Raw genomic sequence first — 27,642 nt, forward strand, 5'->3', positions numbered from 1 at the left:
CCCAGCAGGAAAGACAAGGATTAAGTCACTAGCTGTAATAATTCTTGCTCGCTCACTGGCCCCCATCGCTGCAGCTGCGAGGTCACAGTGTTTCTTATCTCCATGTAACAGACTCCAGTTTCTGCCCCCTCCTATCGTACATGCAAGTCCAGCTTCACACTGCAATACGCCTTTAACCCTGTCTGGGAATCTCCCTCCCCAGCCCCATGTCAATTTTCAGACCAAGAGCTTGCTTTAATCGGTGTAAATGCCAGACCCCCCCCCCCCCCCCAGCCCGGAAAGGCCCCTACATCTCCTCTTCCCGTGACACCTTCACACTTATGAGGCCAGACTTTCCAGGAATCTGAAGTTCGGTTGCCTGTCATTCACGTTGCTACATTATATTTCAGGAATCCCAGGTTCTTTTCTCAGTGAGGTATGGGGACATAGTTACCCACCAGATAGGAGCCATGGTGAACCCAGCTAACTCTACCCTGTCACATAGAGGTTGTTTGGCTCAACAGATAGCTAGAAAAAGGGGAGCCAGTCATAGCCCAAGAGTGTCAGGCCTACCTTGCCACTTATGGCCCCTTGCAACCAGGAGAGACTATGGTCCATACCCCACACGATGTACATAGTATCCTTAACCAGGTACAACCTAGCCACATGTCCATGGCTGGACAGCTGCGACTTCAGTGTGCTATTCTCATGCCTACTAATGTGACTTTGAAAAGGTGCACTGTCCTAAACCCTGCTACTTTTCTCCTAGTTCCCCTGGATCCAAAGGGGGGAGGAGTAGGTGACATGAACAAGGACACTTTTTCTTTTAAGAATGGATCCAGAGGAACAAGATTAGGTTTCCAAATCACATGAATGTCTAGAATTGATGTTTCTTGAAACGGCTGGTCTCTAGTGTGCCTATTCTAATGCTGATTTTGAGCTTTTTGTAGATGGATCCCGTCACCAAGATGACCAAGGACGCTACTGTACCAGATATGCTGTGGTCTCAGAACATGAGGTAATCAAGGCAGAGTCAATGCTGGCTCATATGTCTGCACAAGAAGCAGAGCAAACTAGCAGAAGGTAAGACTGTAAATATCTACACTGATTCCAGGTATGCTTTTGGCATTACACATGGTTATGGGCCTATCTGGAGAGCCAGGGCTTTCCTGACAGCAAATGGCCACCCCTTTAAACGTGCTGAGGCAGTCCAGCAACTTATGAATGCACTACAGCTTCCCACCCAAACAGGCATCATAAAGGTAAAGGCACATACTAAAGGCACTGATGGACGGACAAAAGGGTAACGCACTGGCAGACCAGGCTGCCAAGAAAGCAGCAAGCACTCCTGTAGCCTCTCAAGTACATCACCTAGACACCCCACCATCTCCACTTGTGTTGAAAGACATCTTAGCCCGGTTACAAGAACAGGCAAGTAAGGAGGAGAAAAATAGGTGGCAAAAGATAGGGGCTTGCTCTGATACCGTTACCGGACTATGGGGGAGGGGTGAAAAGGTCTGCCTACCACAGGTACTGTACCCAATGATGGCACAGGTTCTGCACGGGAATGTGCACCACTCGAAGACGGCCATGTGTGACACCCTACAGAGACAATGGATTGCCCTCCGGGTTTTCCACCTGCGCAGAAAGGCAGGTACAGAGCTGCATGATATGTGCCACACATAATCAGAGTAGGACAGTGAAAACCCCATCCAAACACACTCCCCGGCCCTTTAACCAATGACAGAGACTGCAGATTGATTATATTCAGTTACCCAGGGTAGGGACGTATGAGTATGTGTTGGTCTGCATTGATCTATTTTCAGGTTGGCCAAAGGCCTACCCAGTTGCCAAAGCTACGGCTAAGACAACGGCGAAGAAACTGATGGCTGAGATCATATGCAGGTATGGAGTTCCTGAAGTCATTGAAAGCGATCGGAGTTCCCATTTTACTGGAGAGATCATGTCAGAGGTAATGGCAGCACTGGGGGTAAGTCAAGCATTGCATACTCCATCCACAGAGCAGTGGAAGAGTGGAGAGACTAAATGGAACTCTTAAGCTTAAAATCCAGAAGGCAATGACAGAGACTGGTAAACCACGGACAGAATGCCTTCCTCTAGCTTTGTTTTCAGTAAGATATACCCCAAACAGGAAGACAGGACTGTCACCGTATGAGATTCTGTTTGGCAGGAGCCCCAATCTTGAATGTTTCTTTCCACAACAGTTGCAGCTCAAGTACCAGGACTTGACTAGCTATGTGCAGGCCTTACATGGACACCTTGCCAAAGTGCATTTAACTGTCTTCAGTTCTCTTCCAGACCCAGACAAGGTTCCTGGACACCATCCTTTTGTGCCAGGAGACCTGGTGTATGTGAAAAAGTTTGTGCGCAGAGATTGTCTACAGCCGAGATTTGAAGGACCCCACACGGTGATCCTGGTCACCCCCACTGCAGTAAAACTTGAAGGAAAGAGCACCTGGATCCACGCCTCACACTGTAAAAGAGACCGAACCAGTGTTTAGTCACAGTAGTGACTGAAGGGAAATGTTGCTGTTTTTGACCCTGGAAATGGGGGCCATCCTCGCCCCTACCTTTTCGGCCCCCAATGTAAATGAAAATACTAAGGTCCCACTATTCTCTGGGTAAACCTGACAGCCCCGGTGAATATCTGGCGATTTGATTTCTGTGATGTAGTCAAATGCCCTGAGACTTAACGGGTGGTAGAGGGGATCATCCAGTTTTATATATGTGTTACCAGAAATGACAACAATAACTGTTATTATTGGTCAGATGCTGCCTGGAATACGGGAGATGATTGGGGATATAAACCTAGTGAAGCCATGTTCCCAAGGATGGGACGGGTAGGAGTCTTCGTGGGAGAATGCATCTAACAGCCCTTCTGCAACCACTTAGGGGCTGTAAATGGGGTAAAAGTTGTCACCCCCTCCTCCTGAATCTTGAAAGCCCCCAATCTGCTGATCTGCAGACGTTCGTATTGGGAAGGCATTATAATTAAGTATTTAGTAGTGGATACCATGGGAATTTAGGCCATATACAGCTCCAGGATATTAGTTTCAGACCAACCAAGGCCCCTGTTACCAGTACACCTAAAACAGGCCCAGGTGAGCGTTTGCAAGATGTAGTTAATGAAGTAATCCCCATTCCAGGTCTCAGTTGGCAAGAGGTTTTCTCCATAGAAACACAAACAGCCCCAAGGAAAAACCTATGGTTAGAATGGGTGAGATACAATGTAAGAGTCCAGAATATCTCTGTAGGATGTATTGCTTGTGCTGCTGCGAATACACATCTGAACACACATGCACTGCTTTTTCCTGATGACAACACCACTGCCTGTGTCATGAATTTGTTGAAAGGTTTGAAGTCCACTGATTATCCAGATTATGTCCCACTATTTCATAAGGAACCTAGACTAAAGGTCCCAGGAGAAGTAACCGTATTAGCTGACAATTACACCTGCTATAATTCCCACGACACCACAGGTACACCAGTAGGGATCTTCAAGACAAGTTTCTGCAAAGAGAACAGTTCTCTAGATACTGATTTGCTAATTAAACATACACAATATATGTACACCAAAGATACCTGATGAACCTACCAGAAAGAGGAGAAGTTTTGATCAGCTCCATATGAGTTATGAAGAAGATCCACTAGTATATATCGATGCCATTGGAGTGCCAAGGGGGGTGCCTGACCAGTTTAAAGCCCAGAACCAGATTTATGCCGGCATTGCTTCTATAATCCCACAGGTGCAGATTAATAAAAATGTTGAATGGATCAAATATATATATTACAGTGAACAAAGATTTGTTAATTATAGCTGTGATGCCTTTCAGGATATAGTTGAGGACTTGGGCCCTAACACTTGTATGACCCGTGCTGCAACCCGACCTAAGAGAATTACACTGAATCCTGTCCAGACAAGATCACATGTAGTGACATAAGAAGCTGACACAGGATTGTGGTTGGTGGATAGTGGGGACATTAACTTTTAGGAGTAGGCTGACAGTAATCCTTTTGGGAAGGAGCTGTAGACCAGCATGTCATGTCACTCCCACCACCAGAGAACCAACCACATCAGGTAGGGTAAGACAGATACAGGAGTATTATCCCTGGAGGCCCTCTGACTAGCTAGCTACGCAAAAACAATTGGCTGACCCTGAGAACCAACCTTTCTCATTTTACAGACGAATAATGACCATATGATGGACGTATAAGTGCACCTAGGCAGGCCTAGGTAGTTAGTGAGCACAAAAACAGGTGACATGCTAGGACGCAAATTAAGATTTTCTACAGATGTGACAAAGGAGAGAGTGTAGAGCTATACTTTGGACGGTTACAGCTGAAATAGGAAGACATGAGGTACAGTCCCATAAACCCACTTGATGTTAGAGTATTGGTAAATACATTCATTGACGGTATGACCAAAGACATACGAGACGAAATATAGACAGCCAGACCTGAATGGCGAAATGTAGATCCGAGAAAACCTGAAGGTTGTTAAAAGAGGTTGAACAAATTAGGACAATAAGACGATGTGTCAGGTATGCTGGAGTGGACATATCTTTCTTCTCCAGTTGGTTAGGTGGGCTCAAGGGAATCTTTCAACAGGCCTGTCTGGTACTGATTGCCCTCCTTGTAGTTGGATTGATAATTCTCTGTTGTGTTATTCCCTTGTACAAAAAGGTTATTGCCAAAGCAACTCCGACTGACACCTTCCTCAATCAAGAAGTAGATTTACCAGAGTACGATGGTACTGATCCAGGGGAGATCCCGAAGTACATTCCTCTCAAGAGAGTAGACAGAACCCCCCATTCTCAGATGATGCTAAGAGATTTAGTTTAGGGACAGTGGGAGAACTCCATGTGAGGTTAGTGAAGGGTTCAGCTGCCTGGAGGCCTCTCGCTAGGGGAGAGTTTCTGAGGTGTCTGGATGAAGAAATCCACCTCCCCTTTCCCCATCACATGGACAGTCTCGAAGGATCTTTCTTTAAGGGAAAAACTTAGTGTTTAGGGGGGATTGTCAAGGTGAAAATATATATCTTTATACCTTTGTACTTTTATATATCTTATACTGTGAAACAATAAGTTTTTCCTAATTGCTTGCTAATGTAAATGTAATTGTATTTAAAGATGGCTGCCAGTGTTCATTATTTTAGTTCAGCGTCTAAAGAGTTAAGATTCATTTCTTCAGAAACGAAACTTAAGGAATGTGAAGAAAAGGAGGATCCACCAGAAGATGTCAGAACAAATCAGAAAGACTGAATGCTAGCTTAAACCCCGCCTAATGCACGCCTTCCCCTAACACTCAATATAGTATTGTGTATTTTAAAATAAAGCCAGTTGTTGTGACCGTTGCAGACATGAGTAGATGCACGGGCATTCAATTGAGATTGAATCAGCACCTTGTCTGAGTCATACTTACCCGGTACCAAATGCTCGGCTCATGCTTATAGTTTAATTTGGAATGACTGGTGAAGGAAGGATGTATATTGTCGTTTACGACCCCGACACCTACCCATGAGGAGTTTGAGTCTACCCTGTCTAAACACTGGGAACAAGAGCTAGATAAACCTGAGGCATATATATCCAGAAGATAAATTTTAATGACCAATCATACAGAACAAAAAACAGCGACGTTTCGGCCGTATGGCCTTTGTCAAGGTAATTATCTATAAGCAAAGAAAATATATACAGAATCAACAAAATTATATTGACATCAGATATTAAACGATTGATCATAACAGGAGAATGTATGACACTAAAATAATAACAGACATAATTGTGTCATATGATTATATATGCGAAGTCGAGTCTTCCTTGTATGATGTGGATCTAAGATAACATGCATATAAGAGCCAAATCATGGAAAAATAGAGTATTAACAGATACTAGAAAGAGGGGAATAACCGTTCCGGCCATTCACATGGCACACCATTCCTCCAGCGGTTCGTCCCTGATTCTATACACCGACAGGTATGATTCCTCACCCTTGACACTCACTAGGCATGTGCTTTATTTATTCTGATTGCTATTATTTCCTCTATTTTTGCAGCACATTTTGTCTGCCCAATATACAGGTAATTATACTGCCACCTGGTGGGGATTTACTAGCACGCTTCTTTTCCTTCACTTATCACGGCTTTACTGGTTATTCCCCTCTCTCTAGTATCTGTTAATACTCTATTTTTCCATGATTTGGCTCTTATATGCATATTTATGGTCATATATTTGCGGTCTTCTATTCATATGTGCTACCTTCCTTTATTTTGTAGCCTACGGGCCATGCACTTCTCTTAAATCCACATCATACAAGGAGGACTCGACTTCGCATATATAAATCATATGACACAATTATGTCTGTTATTATTTTAGTGTCATACATTCTCCTGTTATGATCAATCGTTTAATATCTGATGTCAATATAATTTTGTTGATTCTGTATATATTTTCTTTGCTTATAGATAATTACCTTGACAAAGGCCATACGGCCGAAACGTCGCTGTTTTTTGTTCTCTATGATTGGTCATTAAAATTTATCTTCTGGATATATATGCCTCAGGTTTATCTAGCTCTTGATGTTAATTATTTTTCCTGAAGGCACCTTTTGACGGCCACCCCCTTGAATTATTCAGCTAAACACTGGGAACATCCTGAAAAACATTTTTCGGGTAGAAAACATCTGGACGTGCTCTATCCCTTTAGCGCCGATCTTCTCTCCAGGTGGGCTGAATCTCCCAAGGTCGGTCCACCGATCTCCTGTCTTTCCTCCAAGACTGTTCTCTCCTTACCGGACGGCACGTCTCTTAAGGACACATCAACCAGATTAACCACGCAGGGAAATACCTTCTCACTACCTCCTTAGATGCAGCAGCCTGTTCAGCCAGGGCAAGCAGCAACAATTGTCGCTATGCGCCGCATTCTTTGGCTCAAAGCATGGAATGCAGATGCTACTTCCAAAAAGTCTCTCACCAACTTGGCGTTTCAAGGTTCCAGGCTTTTTGGCGCTCGTCTGGATCAAATTATCTCAGACGCGACTGGGGGTAAGAGTACCCCTCTCCCCCAGTCCAAGCCAAAACGCTTCTTTAACCCAAAGGCTCCTCCAACATTTTGCCCCTTTCGTCCGTTTGCAGCCTCAGATTCCTCTTCGCAACAGGAGCGACCCGCTACCACGGGTGAACGTAGAAAACCCTCTTACAAGCCAGCTCCCATGTGGAGATCTAGGGCTCCATCTCCCAGGTCTTCCGGACCTCGTTCCAACAGACACCGTTCCAAGTGACGGGTCGCCCCCACCTGGGAGTCTTTCCAGGGTGGCAGGCAGGCTTCTTCTCTTCAAAGACACCTGGCTGTCAGTGATCAGCGATGCCTGGGTCAGAGAGATTATCACCTCCGGGTACAAGATCGAATTTTCTACCCTCCCCGAAAATCGCTTCTTTCTCTCTTGCCCCCCGAAGCAACCATCCCATTTACCCGGCTTGCTTCAAGCCGTAACGTCTCTGGTCGCCGCCGGAGTCGTAATTCCCGTTCCTTCCAAAGACCGTTTTTGCAGGTTCTACTCGAACCTTTTTGTAGTCCCAAAGAAGGACGGATCTCTTCGCCCTATCCTGGATTTGAAGCTTCTGAACCGCCATGTCCGACCTCGCCACTTCAGAATGGAATCCCTACGGTCAGTGATCGCAGCCATGGAACCCGGGGAGTTCCTCCTCGGTCGACATCCAAGATGCGTACCTTCATGTCCCCATCTGCGTACGGCATCAGAGATTCCTTCGGTTTGCTGTCGGGGACAATCACTACCAGTTCACGGCTCTCCCCTTCGGTTTAGCGTCTGCCCCCAGGGTCTTCACCAAAATCATGGCGTCGGTCATGGCCCTCCTTCGTTCCAGGGAGATCCTCGTTATCCCCTACCTGGACGATCTGTTGATCAAGGGGTCCTCTCGTCTAGATTGTGCCCACAGTCTCCAGGTCTCCCTGGAAACCCTGACCCGTCTCGGCTGGATTATCAACCGGACCAAGTCCTCTCTGATTCCATCCCAACGACTGTCCTTCCTGGGCATGGTGTTCAACACGAACTTAGCTCGGGTCTTCCTCCCAGAGGACAAGTTCTCAGTACTCCTCAAGGCAGTCCGCCTTCTCAAACGCCCAGCCCCTCAGTCACTTCGGTTCTGCATGGGAGTCCTGGGAAAGATGGTGGCCTCCATGGAGGCTGTTCCTTTCACCCAGTTCCACACCCGCCCCCTCCAACTATTCCTCCTATCCACCTGGAACAGGTCCTTGGACTCCCTGGACCGTCCCGTCCACCTTCCTCTCCAGGTCCGTCAGTCCCTAACCTGGTGGACGTTGTCCTCCTCTCTCCTGAGAGGAAGATCATTTCTTCCCCTTCAGTGGTAGGTCATCACCACCGATGCCAGCCTTCTCGGGTGGGGAGCAGTCTTCCGACAACACACGGCTCAGGGCCGTTGGACCACCCAGGAAGCTCTCCTTCCCCATCAACCTTCTGGAGATCAGGGCAATCTTCCTTGCGTTAATCCGCTGGCAGTTTCTTCTGTCGAATCTTCCCGTCCGCATCCAGTCGGACAACGCCACGGCAGTGGCGTACTGAAACCACCAGGGCGGGACTCGCAGCGGCCAAGTAATGGCAGAAGTGGCAAAGATTCTTCGGTGGGCGGAACGCCACGTTCCGGCCTTATCAGCCGTTCATATCCCCGGGGTCGAAAACTGGGCAGCCGACTTTCTCAGTCGCCAGGGCCTAGCAGCGGGCGAGTGGTCTCTCCACCCTGCAGTCTTCAATCAAATTTGCCTCCGCTGGGGTACGCCAGACGTCGATCTTATGGCGTCCCGGATGAACCACAAGGTCCCTCAGTTTGTCGCCAGGTCCCGGGATCCTCTTACCGTCGGCCACGACGCCCTGGTAATTCCATGGTCCCAGTTTGTTTCCCTACCTGTTCCCACCCCTCCCCTTGATTCCAAGGGTGGTAAAGAAGATCAAGTTGGAAGGGATTTCAGTCATACTGATAGCGCCGGACTGGCCAAGGCGGCCGTGGTACGCCGAGCTCGTAAACATGCTCGCGGACACTCCTTGGAGACTCCCGGATCGGCCAGATCTCCTCTCGCAGGGACCTCTTTACCACCAGAGTTCTCAGTCGCTGAGTTTAATGGCATGGCCGTTGAGGCCGCAGTCTTGAAAAACTCTGGTCTCTCTTCCCAGGTCATACAGACCATGATCAGAGCCAGAAAACCGGCTTCTTCCCGTATCTACCATAGGTACTGGAAAGCGTTCTTTCGCTGGTGCGAAACCAATGAAGTTTTTCCAATGTCCTTTTCTCTTCTGGATCTTCTCGGTTTCCTCCAGTCAGGTCTCGATTCGGGCTTATCCCTCAGCACACTTAAGGGACAAGTGTCCGCTCTGTCGATCCTCTTCCAGAGTGACCTTTCCTCCATTCACCAGGTTCGGACTTTTCTACAGGGATTTGGCATATCGCCCCTCCTTTCCGTACTCCCTTGGAACCTTAACCTGGTCCTTGGCGCTCTTCAGGCTGCTCCCTTTGAGCCTCTTCATGACGTGCCCTTTTCCCTTTTCTCTTGGAAGGTCGCCTTCCTCACTGCCATTACATCCATCAGGAGGGTCTCCGAGTTGGCAGCCCTGTCATGTCGTTCCCCTTTCCCGATTCTTCATCAGGATAAGGTCGTTCTTCGACCGGTTCCTGAAATCCTTCCCAAGGTGGTCTTGGCTTTCCACATGAACGAAGACATTGTCCTTCCATCGTTTTGCCCTTCTCCGGCTCATCCTTTGGATAAGTCTCTTCACAAGCTTTACGTGGTCAGGGCCATTCGGGTCTATCTTTCTAGAACCGCTCCCTTCCGTCAATTTCAGAATCGTATCGTGTTCATGAGGCACGTCCTCCCCCAGGGGTGCGAGCTCACTCCACCAGAGCTGTCGGAGCTTCTTGGGCTGTTCGCCACCAGGCCTCCGCCTTACAAGTTTGCAAGGCCGCAACCTGGTCGTCTTTGCACACGTTTACGAGGTTCTATCGGGTTCATACCCAAGCCTCGTCCGATGCAGGTCTTGGTAGGAAGGTACTGCAGGCGGCGGTCGCACACCGGCCGACCTGAGACCTTTTCTCTTTTCCTTTCTACCCACCCTTTTCCAGGACTGCTTTTGGACGTCCCATGGTTGTCCTGTATCCCCCAATGAAGCGATAAAGAAAGAGGGATTTTTGGTACTTACCGTAAAATCTCTTTCTTGGAGCCTTCATTGGGGGACACAGCACCCTCCCTACTGGTTTGTTCTGGTACCCTGTTTGGGGCCTGGAGACCCTAGTTGAGTTGGTACTTTTACTGTTATGAGTTCTGTCGCTTCTCCTACTGCTTTTTGCACTAACTGAGGTGCTTGGTGCCTGTCGGTGGGTGTATACTGCCGGAGAGGAGCTACTCCTTTTTTGCATAGTGTCAGCCTCCTAGCAGCAGCAGCATACACCCATGGTTGTCCTGTGTCCCCCAATGAAGGCTCCAAGAAAGAGATTTTACGGTAAGTACCAAAAATCCCTCTATTTCTGTCATTAACTATCCTAATCTAATAATATTGCTTTTCACAGCAGTCAGTGAAGCAAAAAAATTACACAAACATCACAATCTCCAATTTCCTGCTCATTTGGTCAGATTTTTTTTCACTCATAAAAGGATATTCTCAATGTTCCTCCTTAGGTTCTCGTTCAGTTTTGCCTCCAGAGCGTGCAGCTCGTCCTCCACCTTCCGGACATCTTTCTGCAGTTCCAGTCTTGATTTCCTTGTGTCGTAGTAACCTCCGGTCAGTGCGCCCCGATGGCTGACCTGATCCCCTGATAGGAAACAAAATAATTTATGGAAAGGAAATTAAACTACCTGGATGTCAGAAACATAAGTCAAGCACGAGCCGGCCACAAACAGAAGCTCGTCACTGGCCAGAGATACTCCTTGTCCTGTCACGCAGTAACTATGCACAAGGTTATGGGGGGACGCTCCCAAGTGGTGTACCATATATACTCGAGTATAAGCCGAGATTTTCAGCCCACTTTTTTGGGCTGAAAGTCCCCCTCTCGGCTTATACCCAGGGGTCAGCAGGGGCTGTCTAATAATACTCACCAGCTCCTGGCACGGTCCCTGCAGGTCCCTGCTTCCCGGCGCTGCAGTTTCTTCCTGTAGTGAGCTGTCACATGGTACCGCTCATTACAGTAATGAATATGCGGCTCCACCTCCCATAGGTGTGGAGCCGCATATTCATTACTATAATGAGCGGTAACGGTGACCGCTCACTACAGGAAGAAAATGCGGCGCCGGGGAACAGACGTGCAGCGATGGCGCCAGGAGCAGGTGAGTATGACGGGGGCAGTGTGCGATATTCACCTGCTCCTCCTTCCACAGTCGGCGCCGCTGTGTCTTCAGCAGTGACGCTCAGGTCAGAGGGCGCGGTGACGCGATTAGTGCGCGCCGCCCTCTTCCTGAACGTCGGTGCAGAGGATGGGAAAACACAGCGGTGATCAGCGGTGGAACGGGGAGCAGGTGAATATATCAAGTGCCGGGGGCCGGAGAGGTGAGTATGTCATTTTTTTAAATCGCAGCAACAGCATATGGGGCAAATATCTGTATGGAGCATCTTATGGGGCCATGTGCAGCATGATATGAGGGCAAATATCTGTATGGGGCCATGTGCAGCATGATATGGGAGCAAATATCTGTATGGGGCCATGTGCAGCATTATATGGGGCCATGTGCAGCATGATATGGGAGCAAATATCTGTATGGAGCATCTTTTGGGGTCATAATCAACATTTGTGCAGCATTATATGGGGCATATTTTAATATGGAGCATCTTATGGAGCCCATCATAAACTGTATGGAGCATTATATGGGGGTCCTGATTCAATATGGATATTCAAAAACACTTAAACTACTGATGTCTCAATTAATTTTACTTTTATTGGTATCTATTTTTACTTTTGAAATTTACCAGTAGCTGCTGCATTTTCCACCCTAGGCTTATACTCGAGTCATTAAGTTTTCCCAGTTTTTTGTGGCAAAATTAGGGGGGGGGTCGGCTTATACTCGGGTCGGCTTATACTCGAGTATATACGGTAAATGCTGAGTATTTACTGGAGCAGAAAAAAAAAAATGTAGGACAACCATAGTGATAAATACTGCAGTAGATTTCAATATGAAAAGGGTGCAGACACGACGCAAATCTCACCCTTTACATACAGCAAAATGCGCAGGGACAGCCGCAACACAAATACGCAGCGCTGGGAAATTTTAGTTGCGGATTTGTTAACACTGAGGGCGAATAACTAAAATGTTAAAAATAAAGTGCAATGACTAAATAGACTAAATTTGGTTAGATACTTTAGACAGCTCGTTAGCCATAAGCCGCTACCAGACGCTTCGCATTGCCTCCCATCAGTACAATTCGACATCCCTGATCCTTCACTGCCCCAACATCTTCCATTTTATAAGAGTTGGGACACCGTCCATACACAACAGACGTCAGCCGGACCCTCCGCTCAGCTTCTGACTTTGTCAGTCTGATAATGAAGCCTATACATGGAGCGATTGCTACTCGAGTAGAAATTAACAAACACAGAACCACCCAGTGTGAACAAGCTGCTTATTAGGAAGATTCATCACACTGACTACAGTCTTTAGATGAAGGATACTGCTGATGAGATCTTTTCATGTCCTCACCAGCAGCTGCTGTATAAAAAGCAGAAATGTGATCACTTAATCCCATCAAGCCTTGATAGGAATTCCTATTTATTTAGGATTGCCTCAAAGAACAAATTAAATCTATAAGGTTACAACTGAAAATGCTAAACTGCTGTACGGACAGAAGCCGGCAAGGGGGCGCAACCCAGTCACTAAATCTCCAAATATGAGAATGTGCCCACCTTCCAGAGTGATGCAATCCATTGTGAATGCCCGGGCCAGCTGGGTGGACACCTCCATGCTGCGACAGATAAGAGTCTTTCCAAAAACATGCTTGAAAGCTTTATCAAACCGATGGTTATACCTTAACTTGCTAATCATTGGAATAGCATCCTACAAAAACAAAAGACAACATCTCAAACTGTACAGTATAAAAAAACATCTAAGTCTTTTCCCCTGAACAAACCATCCCACAATCATACTGGTACGTCCTTAACCCCTTAAGCCCCGAGGGTGGTTTGCACGTTAATGACCAGGCCAATTTTTACAATTCTGACCACTGTCCCTTTATGAGGTTATAACTCTGGAACGCTTCAACGGATCTTGGCGATTCTGACATTGTTTTCTCGTGACATATTGTACTTCATGTTAGTGGTAAAATTTCTTCGATATAACTTGCGTTTATTTGTGAAAAAAACGAATATTTGGCGAAAATTTTGAAAATTTCGCAATTTTCCAACTTTGAATTTTTATGCCCTTAAATCACAGACATATGTCACACAAAATACTTAATAAATAACATTTCCCACATGTCTACTTTACATCAGCACAATTTTGGAACCAAAATTTTTTTTTGTGACGGAGTTATAAGGGTTAAAAGTTGACCAGCAATTTCTCATTTTTACAACACCATTTTTTTTTAGGGACCACATCTCATTTGAAGTCATTTTGACGGGTCTATATGATAGAAAATACCCAAGTGTGACACCATTCTAAAAACTGCACCCCTCAAGGTACTCAAAACCACTTTCAAGAAGTTTATTACCCTTCAGGTGTTTCACAGGAATTTTTGGAATGTTTAAATAAAAATGAACATTTAACTTTTTTTCACACAAAATTTATTTCAGCTCCAATTTGTTTTATTTTACCAAGGGTAACAAGAGAAAATAGACCCCAAAAGCTGTTGTACAATTTGTCCTGAGTACGCTGATACCCCATATGTGGGGGTAAACCACAGTTTGGGCGCATGGCAGAGCTTGGAAGCAAAGGAGCGCCATTTGACTTTTCAATGCAAAATTGACTGGAATTGAGATGGGACGCCAAGTTGCATTTGGAGAGCCCCTGATGTGCCTAAACATTGAAACCCCTAACAAGTGACACCATTTTGGAAAGTAGACCCCCTAAGGAACTTATCTAGATGTGTGGTGAGCACTTTGACCCAACAAGTGCTTTACAGAAGTTTATAATGCAGAGCCGTAAAAATAAAAAATCATATTTTTTCACAAAAATTATCTTTTCACCCCCAATTTTTTATTTTCCCAAGGGTGAGAGAAGAAATTGGACCCCAAAAATTGTTGTGCAATTTGTCCTGAGTACGCTGATACCCCATATGTGGGTGTAAACCATTGTTTGGGCGCAGGGCAGAGCTCGGAAGGGAAGGAGCGCCATTTGACTTTTCAATGCAAAATTGACTGGAATTGAGATGGGACGCCATGTTGCATTTAGAGAGCCCTTGATGTGCCTAAACATTGAAACCCCTAACAAGTGACACCATTTTGGAAAGTAGACCCCCTAAGGAACTTATCTAGATGTGTGGTGAGCACTTTGACCCAACAAGTGCTTTACAGAAGTTTATAATGCAGAGCCGTAAAAAAAAAAATCATATTTTTTCACAAAAATGATCTTTTCACCCCCAATTTTTTATTTTCCCAAGGGTAAGAGAAGAAATTGGACCCCAAAAATTATTGTGCAATTTGTCCTGAGTACACTGATACCCCATATGTGGGTGTAAACCATTGTTTGGGCGCAGGGCAGAGCTCAGAAGGGAAGGAGCGCCATTTGACTTTTCAATGCAAAATTGACTGGAATTGAGATGGGACGCCATGTTGCGTTTGGAGAGCCCCTAATGTGCCTAAACATTGAAACCCCCCACGAGTGACACCATTTTGGAAAGTAGACCCCTTAAGGAACTTATCTAGATGTGTGTTGAGCACTTTGACCCAACAAGTGCTTCACAGAAGTTTATAATGCAGAGCCGTAAAAATAAAAAATCATATTTTTTCACAAAAATGATCTTTTCACCCCCATTTTTTTATTTCCCCAAGGGTAAGAGAAGAAATTAGACCACAAAAGTTGTTGTGCAATTTGTCCTGAGTACGACGATACCCCATATGTGGGTGTAAACCATTGTTTGGGCGCATAGCAGAGCTCAGAAGGGAAGAAGCGCTATTTTACTTTTCAATGCAAAATTGACTGGAATTAAGATGGGATGCCATGTTGCGTTTGGAGAGCCCCTGATGTGCCTAAACATTAAACCCCCCCACAAGTGACACCATTTTGGAAAGTAGACCCCCTAAGGAACTTATCTAGATGTGTTTTGAGAGCTTTGAACCCCCAAGTGTTTCACTACAGTTTATAACGCAGAGCCGTGAAAATAAAAATTATTTTTTTTTTTCACAAAAATGATTTTTTAGCCCCCAGTTTTGTATTTTCACAAGGGTATCAGGATAAATTGGACCCCAAAAGTTGTTGTCCAATTTATCTGGAGTACGCTGATACCCCATTTGTGGGGGGGGACCACTGTTTGGGCGCATGACAGAGCTCGGAAGGGAAGGAGCGCCATTTGGAATGCAGACTTAAATGGATTGGTCTGCAGGCGTCACGTTGCATTTGCAGAGCCCCTGATGTACCCAAACAGTACAAACCCCCCACAAGTGACCCCATATTGGAAACTAGACCCCCCAAGGAACTTATCTAGATGTGTTGTGAGAACTTTGAACCCCCAAGTGTTTCACTACAGTTTATAACGCAGAGCCGTGAAAATAATTTTTTTTTTTTTTTTCACAAAAATGAAATTTAGCCCCCAGTTTTGTATTTTCACAAGGGTATCAGGATAAATTGGACCCCAAAAGTTGTTGTCCAATTTGTCCTGAGTACGCTGATACCCCCTATGTGGGGGGGAACCACTGTTTGGGCGCATGACAGAGCTCGGAAGGGAAGGAGCGCCATTTGGAATGCAGACTTAAATGGATTGGTCTGCAGGCGTCACGTTGCATTTGCAGAGCCCCTGATGTACCCAAACAGTACAAACCCCCCACAAGTGACCCCATATTGGAAACTAGACCCCCCAAGGAACTTATCTAGATGTGTTGTGAGAACTTTGAACCCCCAAGTGTTTCACTACAGTTTACAACGCAGAGCCGTGAAAATAAAACATATTTTTTTTCCCACAAAAATGATTTTTAGCCCCCCAAATTTTTATTTTTCCAAGGATAACAAGAGAACTTGGACCCCAGAAGTTGTTGTTCAATTTGTCCCTAGTACGCTGATACCCCATATGTTGGGGTAAACCCCTTTTTGGGCGCACGGGAGAGCTCGGAAGGGAAGGAGCACTGTTTTACTTTTTCAACGCAGAATTGGCTGGAATTGAGATTGGACGCCATGTCGCGTTTGGAGAGCCCCTGATGTGCCTGAACAGTGGAAACTCCCCAATTCTACCTGAAACCCTACCCCTAACCTCACCCCTAACCGTTTACTGAACATTTTCTGACAGTCATAAGTGCCACGTATATAAGTGCCACGTATATAAGTGCCACGTATATAAGTGCCACGTATATAAGTGCCACGTATATAAGTGCCACGTATATAAGAGCCACGTATTTAAGAGCCACGTATTTAAGTGCCACGTATTTCAGTGCCACGTATTTCAGTGCCACGATATTTCAGTGCCACGATATTTCAGTGCCACGTATTTCAGTGCCACGTATTTCAGTGCCACGTATTTCAGTGCCACGTATTTCAGTGCCACGTATTTCAGGCACTGAAAAATACGTGGCACGTAAATACTTCAGTGCCACGATATTTCAGTGCCACGTATTTCAGTGCCACGTATTTCAGGCACTGAAAAATACGTGGCACGCAAATACGTGGCACGTAAATACGTGGCACGTAAATACGTGGCACTTAACCCCTTCCCGACATGTGACGGAATAGTACGTCACATGTCGGGACCCCCGCTTTGATGTGCGCTCCGGCGGTGAGCGCACATCAAAGTTTTTTACAGTTGTTTTTTACAGCTGACATGTGCGCGCAATAGCGGCGGGTGAAATCGCGATCACCCGCCGCTATTAACTAGTTAAATGCCGCTGTCAAACGCAGACAGCGGCATTTAACTACCGCATCCGGCCGTGCGGCCGGATATGAGCGCATCGCCGACCCCTGTCACATGATCGGGGGTCGGCGATGCTCCTCCATTGTAACCATAGAGGTCCTTGAGACCTCTATGGTTACTGATTGCCGGTGGCTGTGAGCGCCCCCCTGTGGTCGGCGCTCACAGCACACCTGCATTTTAGCTACATAACAGCGATCTGATGATCGCTGTTATGTAGCAGAGCCGATCGGGCTGTGCCTGCTTCTAGCCTCCCATGGAGGCTATAGAAGCATGGCAAAAGTAAAAAAAAAAAGTTTTTAAAAATGTGAAAAAAATAAAAAAAACATAAAAGTTTAAATCACCCCCCTTTCGCCCTAATCAAAATAAATCAATAAAAAAAAAAAAAAACCTACACATATTTGGTATCGCCGCGTTCAGAATCGCCCGATCTATCAATTAAAAAATAGAATTATTCTTACCGTTAATTCGGTTTCTAGGAACCTTCCACGACGGCATATGGAGGTTGTCTCTTTGCCCTAATGGGGAACAGGAAACACAGAGGTTAAAAGGACCTCCCACCTCCCACTTGCCAGTGACTTACAACTGAGACCATTGCACTGGTTTACCTTTAAAATCCCAGAACTAATCCAGGAATATATATCGGGTGGGAAATTAGTGCCGTCGTGGAAGGTTCCTAGAAACCGAATTAACGGTAAGAATAATTCTATTTTCTCTAGTCACCTTCCACGACGGCATATGGAGGAATACCAACTAATTTTGGCACTAGGGAGGGACAACGGCCTGGAGTACTTTGCGGCCGAAGGCTAAGTCCTTGTTGGACAATACATCTAGTCTGTAATGTTTAGAGAAAGTATGGAGTGAAGACCACGTTGCTGCCCTGCAAATCTGCTCCGGAGATGCGCCTGCTCTTTCTGCCCAGGAAACCGATGTGGATCTTGTTGAATGGGCTTTGATACCTACTGGAGGTAACTTGTTTTGAGCGAGATAGGCTTCCGTAATAGCCTTCTTGATCCATGTAGCGATGGTACTTTTGGCTACCTTTTTCCCCTTGTTTTGTCCTGAGAGATGGATAAACAGGTTATGATCAATTCGGAATGTACTGGTGTGATCCAAGTATTGTAAAAGAATACGTCGAACATCCAAGGTGTTGAATCTTCTTTCTTCCGAGTTTGCTGGATTGTGGCAAAAGGTTGGTAGAAAAATCTCTTGAGAACGGTGGAAGTCAGAGATAACCTTCGGAAGAAAGGACGGATCAAGACGAAGCACAATTGAATCATCTCTTACCAGGAGATAAGGTTCTCGTGTAGACAAGGCCTGTAATTCACCAATTCTTCTGGCTGAAGTAATGGCAACCAAGAACACGGCTTTATAGGCTAGGTTTTGTGGAGAACAAGATGATAGTGGTTCAAAGGGTGGGCCTGTCAGACCCTGGAGAACTATATTGAGATCCCATGGGGGAACTATGACCTGTTTTCTAGGATTCATTCTAGTAGCCGATGTCATGAACCTTTTAATCCAGCGATGACTCGCTAAATCTTGATCAAAGACCGCGCTAAGTGCAGAGACCTGGACCTTGAGGGTACTAGGCCTGAGACCTATTTCCAAGCCTTTTTGCAAAAAGTCCAATATAACGGGTATATTAGGCTTGAGGGGGTCTGGAAGGTTAGGCAGACAGAATGAAGAAAACTTTTTCCAGATTTTGTTGTAGATGGCGTTGGTCACCGGTTTTCTCGATTTTTGTAGGGTAGCTATGACAGGAATTGATAGTCCTTTAGCTCTTAAAACCTGGGTTTCAGCAACCACGCCGCCAAGCTCCACTTCTGAGGGTCTGGGTGGAGAATGGGACCCTGAGAAAGAAGATCGTGTTTTATCGGCAACATTACTGGTCCATCCACTTGTAGTTGGGTAATTAGGTTGAACCAACTCCTTTTGGGCCACAATGGAGCTATCAGGATAGTTGGAGTCCTTTCTAGGCGTATCTTCCGTAGAACCTTGGCAAGGATGGGGATTGGCGGAAAAGCATAAGCTAGATGAAACGGCCAATCTTGGGTTAAAGCATCCAACCCCCTGGGATTGCCTCTCGGGTTCAGGGAAAAAAAGGTTTCGACCTTTGCGTTCTGGTGAGAGGCAAAGAGGTCGACGTCTGGATGACCCCATCTGTGAACCAGCATGCTGAATATTTGAGGATCCAGGCTCCACTCGCCAGGATGGATTTCCTGGCGGCTTAGGTAGTCTGCCTGAATATTTGTAGTTCCCTTGAGGTGGATTGCCGTCAGGGATAATAAGTGCTTTTCGGCCCAAGAAAAGATTCGAGCGGAGATTTTTATTAGACTGAGGGTTCTTGTACTGCCCTGGTGCCTGATATGGGCCACCGTGGTCATGTTGTCCGAGTATATCTGTACATGTTGACCCGAAATCTGATGACTTGCCGCTAGTAGAGTCTCTTCCACAGCCTTGAGCTCCCTGAAATTTGATGATTTCTCGGAAATCGATTGGCTCCACTGGCCCTGATAGGGGACATGGTTCACTATGGCTCCCCAGCCTCTCTTGCTGGCATCTGTTTTGATGGTGGTTAGAGGAGACTGAATCCAGCATACCCCTTTCAGAAGGTTCCTGGGCTTCATCCACCATGTTAAAGAAGCTTTCACTCTGCCCGGAGTGTGGATCCTCTTGGCAAGAGTGCCAGGTTGACCATCCCAATTGTGAAGAATGTGGGCTTGTAGAGTCCTTGAGTGGGCTTGAGCCCAAGCCACCGACTGTATGCAGGCTGTCATGGAACCCAACAGCGACATTCCCTCTCGCAGAGTAGGAGATCTCGTTTCTTTGAACTTCCTGACTTTTGTTAGTAGGGGAAGTCTGTGATCGTCTGGGAGGAAGGACATTTGTTTTGCTGAGTCCAGCATTACTCCCAGAAATCTCCTGGTTTTTGCAGGTTGAAGCTGAGATTTTTGTAGGTTCGGAATCCAACCTAGAGATCTCAGAATGTCTAGAGTGGTAGAGACATGTGCTATCAGGGTTATCTCGGTGGAAGCTACTATCAGAAGATCGTCCAGATAGGGCACTATACAGACACCTTGCTTTCGGATAAATGACACTACTTCGGCCATCACCTTGGAGAACACCCTCGGTGCTGATGAAATGCCGAAGGGAAGGACTCCAAACTGATAGTGCTCCACCCGATGATTCCCCTGAATCGCAAACCTGAGATATTTTCTGTGTCTCGGGTGAATAGGGATGTGGAAATACGCATCCTTGAGATCGATGGTAGCCATAAAAGAGTGATGTTCTATCAGAGGAATCGCAGATCTTACGGACTCCATCTTGAACTTGCGATATTTCACGTGCTGGTTCAGACCCTTTAAGTTTATAATAATCCGGACGTCTCCTGAAGGTTTGGGAACCAGGAAGAGTCGGGAGTAGTGTCCTTTCCCCCACTCTGATTGTGGGACTGGGGAAATTACATTTGATCTGATAAGGTCTTTGAGACCTAAGGACAATAGACTGCGATCCCTTGATGATGGAAGGGAAGTGACTTTTAGACCCTGAGGTGGGGGAGAAACTAACTCTATTAACAGGCCGTCTCTGATGACATTGAGAACCCAGTGGGAGCTGGTAATATCCTCCCACTGAACCACATATTTCGAGAGTCTTCCCCCCACCGGGTCGGAGTCATTGTTTGTCCTGCTGAGATTGTTGCTGCTGCTGCTGGACAAAGATATTCTTTCCCCTGCCCTTTGCGTAGCTCCACCTGCCGGTTTTTCCTTTGCCTCTTGCTTGAGAGGGCTGAGGTTGTGGGCCACGAAAAAAACGTTTCCTAGGCTGTTTTTGCTCAGGGAGCGCCTTCTTTTTGTCGGTGGCCTTATCGAGAATATCGTCTAGGGCAGGACCAAAGACGTAGTCTCCTTTGAAAGGTATGGTGCAGAGCTTAGACTTAGAGGTGATATCCCCACTCCAGAGCTTAAGCCAGAGGGCTCTTCTGGCAGAGTTGGAAAGTACGAGGGATCTGGCGGCGACTCTTACAGACTCCAGAGAAGCGTCCGCCAAATACCCCGTAGCTTTATGCAGAATGGGTAGGGAATCCAATATCTCGCCTCTTGAGGTACCTTGAGATATGTGATTCTCTAATTTCTCAAGCCAGCAGGAGAGGGCTCTTGCCACACAGGTGGAGGCGACGTTAGCCTTAAGGACAGCTGCAGAAGTTTCCCATGATTTTCTGAGGAGACTTTCGATCTTTCTATCCATGGGATCCTTCAATTGAGAAGAATCCTCAAAGGGGAGTGCGGTTCTCTTGGCGACTCTAGCCACTTGCACATCGACCTTGGGAATATCTAATTTAAGGTCATCCTCAAGCAGAAATCTGTGCTTCATTTCTGAAGGGGTACTAAGACGCCTCTCAGGTAGTTCCCATTCCTGATTAATCATATTAGTGATATTGGCATGAACTGGGAAGCCCACTCTCTTCTCCGATGAAAGACCACCGAACATCTGATCCTGTATGGACTGCGGTACAGGTTCCTCTTCTAGTCCCATGGTATTACGGACAGCAGAGACTAGATCCTCAATATAGTCTGAGGAGAAAAGGTACTTCCTGACCTCAGCTTTAGGGGATACTGGATCCTCCCAGCCAACAGATGAGGCATGAGAGAGGTCCGAATCAGAGTCGGATTCCACAACCTGAATCTTCCTCTTCTTAGCCGGGGAATGAGGTTGTGGCTGTGGAGATGGAGGTGGGGGTGGAGGTGTAAAGGCTGCCAGAGAAGATTGTACCTCCTGTTTTACTAATGAGCGAATCTCATCCAATAGTGATGGCTGCTCAGCTCTTATTATCTTGTCCGTACATGACTGACAAAGTTTCTTGTCCCAGTTAGGAGGACATTTAGTGGAACAGATAGGGCACTTCTTTCTATAGGCACCTTTAGGGGCAGGTTTTTCTCCCTGAAATATATAAAGGGAGAGAGGGGTGAGGACTTCTAACCCCTGCTACACTCCTCCCGGATCCCATCCCTGCGAACACTTACAGAGGCAGGGGTGGCGCTGGGCTCCGCAGATACGGGGCATGAAGAACCTTCCATACTGAAGGAGATAGCCTTACCTCAGTGGTGGTTCAGCAGGCTTTTATGGACGCCGTCCAAGCAGCTGCTCCAGCGATTAATCCCCCTCCCCCTCCAGAATCCAGGTGAGGGAGCTGTGCGGTCCGACACGCCGGCCGGCGAAACCCGGAAGTACCGGCTTCTGGATGCATGAAGAAACCGGAAGTGACGCGCGAGAGCCGCTGACGTCACTTCCGGAACGCCGAGCCGACAACATGGAGGAGGAGGACGCCGGGCAGCTCCAGGAGGAGCCCGGTTAGGGAACCCCGGCCTGCTTTGCCCTCGTGGGGGCGCGGGAAGGCCGGGCGGGGGTCCCGAGGCCCTGCAAGCAGGAACGACGGGAGCAGCATGAGAAGGAGGCCAGAGGCGACCATCTGCTGCCCGGCTAAACAGGCAGCGCCTGCAAGGTACCGTAGCCACCGGCCACTACAGCACATGAGGAAACCTCTACCTGTCCCATGGGGAACAGGAAAGACACTGGCAAGTGGGAGGTGGGAGGTCCTTTTAACCTCTGTGTTTCCTGTTCCCCATTAGGGCAAAGAGACAACCTCCATATGCCGTCGTGGAAGGTGACTAGAGAAAAAAGCATTAACCTGATCGCTAAATGGCGTAATGAGAAAAAAATTCGAAACGCCAGATTTACGTTTTTTTGGTCGCCACGACATTGCATTAAAATGCAATAACGGGCGATCAAAAGAACGTATCTACACCAAAATGCTATCATTAAAAACGCCAGCTCGGCACGCAAAAAATAAGCCCTCACCTGACCCCAGATCACGAAAAATGGAGACGCTACGAGTATCGGAAAATGGCGCAATTTTGTTTTGTTTTGTGCAAAGTTTGGAATTTTTTTTCACCACTTAGGTGAAAAATAACCTAGTCATGTTAGGTGTCTATGAACTCGTAGTGACCTGGAGAATCATAATGGCAGGTCAGTTTTAGCATTTAGTGAACCTAGCAAAATAGGCAAGCAAAAAACAAGTGTGGGATTGCACTTTTTTTGCAATTTCACTGCACTTGGAATTTTTTTCCCGTTTTCTAGTACACGACATGCTAGAACCAATGATGTCGTTCAAAAGTACAACTCGTCCCGCAAAAAATAAGCCCTCACATGGCCAAATTGACGGAAAAATAAAAAAGTTATGGCTCTGGGAAGGAGGGGAGCGAAAAACGAAAAACGGAAAAAGCTCCGGGGGTGAAGGGGTTAAATACGTGGCACTTAAATACGTGGCACTTAAATACGTGGCACTTAAATACGTGGCCACTGAAATATCGTGGCACTTATATACGTATATACGTATATAAACGTATATTTCAGTGCCACGTATTTCAGGTTAGGGGTAGGGTTAGGGGTAGGGTTAGGGTTTTTTGTTTTTTTCTTGTGTTTTTCTATAAAAACGCATGCGTTTTACCGCGTTTACATGCATTTTTTCACACATGCGGTTTTTTTAAAAAAACGCATGCAGATAAAAACGCAAGTGTGAAACCAGACTAAAAGACGCTTTTTATAGCAAAAAAGTTTTTGCGTCTCCACATTTTGAGACCTATAATTTTTCCACATTTTGGTCCACAGAGTCATGTGAGGTCTTGTTTTTTGCGGGACGAGTTGACGTTTTTATTGGTAACATTTTCGGACACGTGACCATTTTTTATCACTTTTTATTCCGATTTTTGTGAGGCAGAATAACCAAAAACCAGCTATTCATGAATTTCTTTTGGGAGAGGCGTTTATACCGTTCTGCGCTTGGTAAAATTGATAAAGCAGTTTTATTCGTCGGGTCAGTACGATTACAGCGATACCTCATTTATATCATTTTTTTATGTTTTGACGCTTTTATACGATAAAAACTATTTTATAGAAAAAATAATTATTTTGGCATCGCTTTATTCTGAGGACTATAACTTTTTTATTTTTTTGCTGATGATGCTGTATGGCGGCTCGTTTTTTGCGGGACAAGATGACGTTTTCAGCGGTAACATGGTTATTTATATCCGTCTTTTTGATCGCGTGTTATTCCACTTTTTGTTCGGCGGTATGGTAATAAAGCGTTGTTTTTTGCCTGGTTTTTTTTTTTTTTTCTTACGGTGTTTACTGAAGGGGTTAACTAGTGGGCCAGTTTTATAGGTTGGGTCGTTACGGACGCGGCGATACTAAATATGTGTACTTTTATTGTTTTTGTTTGTTTTTTTTAGATAAAGAAATGTATTTATGGGAATAATATTTTTTTTTTTATTATTATTTATTTATTTATTTTTTTTTTATTTTTTTTTTTTTTTACACATGTGGAAATTTTTTTTTTTACTTTTTTACTTCGTCCCAGGGGGGGACATCACAGATCGCAGATCTGATAGTGTGCACAGCACTCTATCAGATCTGCGATCATACTTTCATCGGAGCAGGCTGCAGCTTTCATCTGCAGCCTGCTCCGACCCGGAAGTGCTCCCTGCAGGACCCGGATACAGCCCCTCGGCCATTTTGGATCCGGGGCCTGCAGGGAGAAGACGTTCGGTACGAGGTGAGTACATCACCTTGTACCGATCGTCTCAGGGAAGCACGCAGGGAGCCCCCTCCCTGCGCGATGCTTCCCTGTACCGCCGGTACACCGCGATCATGTTTGATCGCGGTGTGCCGGGGGTTAATGTGCCGGGGGCGGTCCGTGACCGCTCCTGGCACACAGTGCCGGATGTCATCTGCGATATGCAGCCGACACCCGGCCGCGATCGGCCGCGCTCCCCCCGTGAGCGCGGCCGATCGCGTATGACGTACTATCCCGTCACCGGGAATTAAGGCCCACCCCACCTCGACGGTATAGTACGTCATACGGGCTTAAGGGGTTAATATTCACAACCGATTACAGCTGATATTTTCTGTATGTTCAGTCCCCAGCAGTTAAAGGGCTATTCCCCAAAAATTAAGCTATGTAGAAGTAACACACAGGCGGAATTGTATTTTCTGTTATCAATTCATTGCATTTGGAATTTTCCTGTCTTAAAGTACATTAAATGGTAAAATTAATTATTTGACCAAAACTTTAATCCATTAGGTTTAGATTTGTGTAGCCGGACAGCTGTGTAAACCATAGACATGAGCAAATTGGTTCACAAGACCCTGGTCCAGGGCTACATCAGTATTCTATGGGCTCCTGATGAAGACACGGCGAAACGCAAGTAGGGGTGGCAGGCTGGGGTCCTCTCAGTTATTCTAATCATTAAGTACTTGTTCATTATATGCACCTTATTCTATTTATTATCTTGCACCTAAAGCACTTTATATAAAGCCACATGCATACTACCAGTTCCCTCACATGAGAGTATAGCCCTGTTTTGGGCTCAATCTGTAAAGTTTGGTATACTGCCATCTAAATGCCATTACAATAATGTGCATATGATCATGGAGTTTGTACATTTTTTCTCGTGACATTTCCATTAGTACTACTGTCTGCACAATTTTATTACGGATCTCCATTTTCTTTATCGCTTCATTGGGGGACACAGGACAACCATGGGTGTATGCTGCTGCTGCTAGGAGGCTGACACTATGCAAAAAAGGAAAAAAGGCGTAGCTCCTCCCCGGCAGTATACACCCACCGACAGGCACCAAGCACCTCAGTTTGTGCTTAGTGTCTGTAGGAGGCGGACCTGGATCTTCAGATCCACTGCTAACCTTGATTCCTTTACAGGTTTTTGTTGTTTTTATTAATGTTTTGGCTTTTCTTTTTCCGATCACAGCATTCAGGGATTCAGGGTGCAATCTCCCACCCTGCCTCCCCAGGAGGGCGGCTGAGCGAGCAGTGTGGTGTCGCCCGCATCGCAACTCTCAGACCGCCGGCAGGACATTATCCCGTCACTCTCCCAGGTGCTCCAGGGTATTTATGGTGGCGGTCCTTGCCAAACAGTCCCCATCACCCCTCTCCTCGGAGAGGGCTAAGAGGAAGACGGTGGTCACCAGCGGTGACCCTCCCCCCTTGTCTTTGGGGTCGAAGCCGTCTTCTGGGCGAAGGATTCCGTTTCCAGCGACCCCTCTCTTATCGGGCCCCTGGACGATCCTCTCTCCCTCTACCTGTGGAACCGGAACATGCAGGTACCAGCGCTTCAGCAGCCGCTCCCCCGCAGCAATGTACAGCGCTCTCACACAGAGTCCCGGCCGTTTTTACTTTCACTTTCACTGATGCAGCCGGCCACGCCCCCTCCTCGGGCACGCTTTTTCGGCGCTCTTTTCCTCCTCCACTCAGGAGAGCTCTTACATCTCGGGCACGCCCTTCCCTTTCGGTGCGGCTCTATCAGGAGCCTTGGCTTATTCCTCACAGCACAGCTCCGACCCTTCTTCACCGCTGGCACTTCCTGCCTCAGCAACTCCGTGCACAAGAGACATCGTGCGTTGGGGGACACAGATCTCTGCTCTGCGGTAGGATTGCAACGCTTTTTTGGCACCTCCCTCGGTATTATCCATACCACTGTAGGCCCCTTAGTCTTTTCTGTAGTATAGTGCTGCAGAATATCCTTATGTACAACTCTTCTGGAGCTTTCCTTACCAAACCTACCATAACTCACTACGCTTGTGCTCGTTGTAAGATAAAGTGGTCAGTAGGCCAGTCGTCGCCTCTCTGCCAGTCCTGTAGTCCTTCTGCCATGTCTGCCCCGCAGGAAGCTTCTGACTCTCGGTATGGGGGTGCTCCCCCTCCCCCTGAGTGGGCCGTTGCTATCTCGCAGTCGGTCTCTGATTTGACTAAGGTGTCTCAGTCCCTGGTCCAGGCGCTTGAACGTCTTCCAGCTTCCTTCAGCCACCAGTGCTCCGACCATCTCCCATGGCGAGTCGGCCGCACCTGACCCTGAACCACAGGGAGACAAATCAGCCAGCCGCTCTAGAAAGAGGACACTGTCTGGCTCTTCGTCTGGTTCTCCGGGTCCCTCCGCAGTGCTCAAATTGCTCTCCTCCTCCCAATTCCCCTCCTCGGAGGAGGACATTGGGTCTGATGTGGATTCCCAGTCCGGTTCTGACTCCGATTCAGACCAGACTTCTAGCATGCAGGCTGTCGTAGATAGTCTTATTTCGGCTATCTCGCAAACCCTCAAACTAAAACAAGATGAGGTTTCCTCCCAGGATTCCTCTGTCTCCTTTAAGCGGGTGAAACGTCCCTCTCGCTCCTTTCCTACCCATGATGAGTTTGAGTCTACCCTGTCTAAACACTGGAAACATCCTGAAAAACGTTTTTCGGGTAGAAAACATCTGGACGTGCTCTATCCCTTTAGCGCCGATCTTCTCTCCAAGTGGGCTGAGTCTCCCAACGTCGATCCGCCGATCTCCCGTCTTTCCTCCAAGACGGTTCTCTCCTTACCGGACGGCGCGTCGCTTAAGGACGCATCGGACAGACAAATTGAGGCTCTGGCCAAGTCACCTTTGAAGCAACGGGTGCTTCCCTCTGCCCCAGTTCTTGCTTCCACCTGGGTGGCTAAGGCCATCTCTGCCTGGGCCAAGATCCTCCATCGGGGCATT

The 27,642-nt window shown here is 46.8% G+C and overlaps 1 protein-coding gene across 1 annotated transcript in view; it reads right to left on the bottom strand.

Moving 5' to 3' along the window:
• The window catches only part of SMC3 (structural maintenance of chromosomes 3), a 60,546-nt gene that overhangs the window by 17,172 nt on the left and 15,732 nt on the right, over nucleotides 1–27,642 (bottom strand). Inside the window, exons 18-19 of the mRNA XM_077258050.1 lie at nucleotides 12,911–13,061; nucleotides 10,679–10,831 (exon numbers count right to left, since the gene is read on the bottom strand). Coding sequence (XP_077114165.1) covers nucleotides 10,679–10,831; nucleotides 12,911–13,061 — 304 coding nt within the window. The remainder of the gene's footprint in view (nucleotides 1–10,678; nucleotides 10,832–12,910; nucleotides 13,062–27,642) is intronic.

Source organism: Ranitomeya variabilis, chromosome 4 (genome assembly GCF_051348905.1).
Source record: "Ranitomeya variabilis isolate aRanVar5 chromosome 4, aRanVar5.hap1, whole genome shotgun sequence".
NCBI lineage: Eukaryota > Metazoa > Chordata > Amphibia > Anura > Dendrobatidae > Ranitomeya > Ranitomeya variabilis.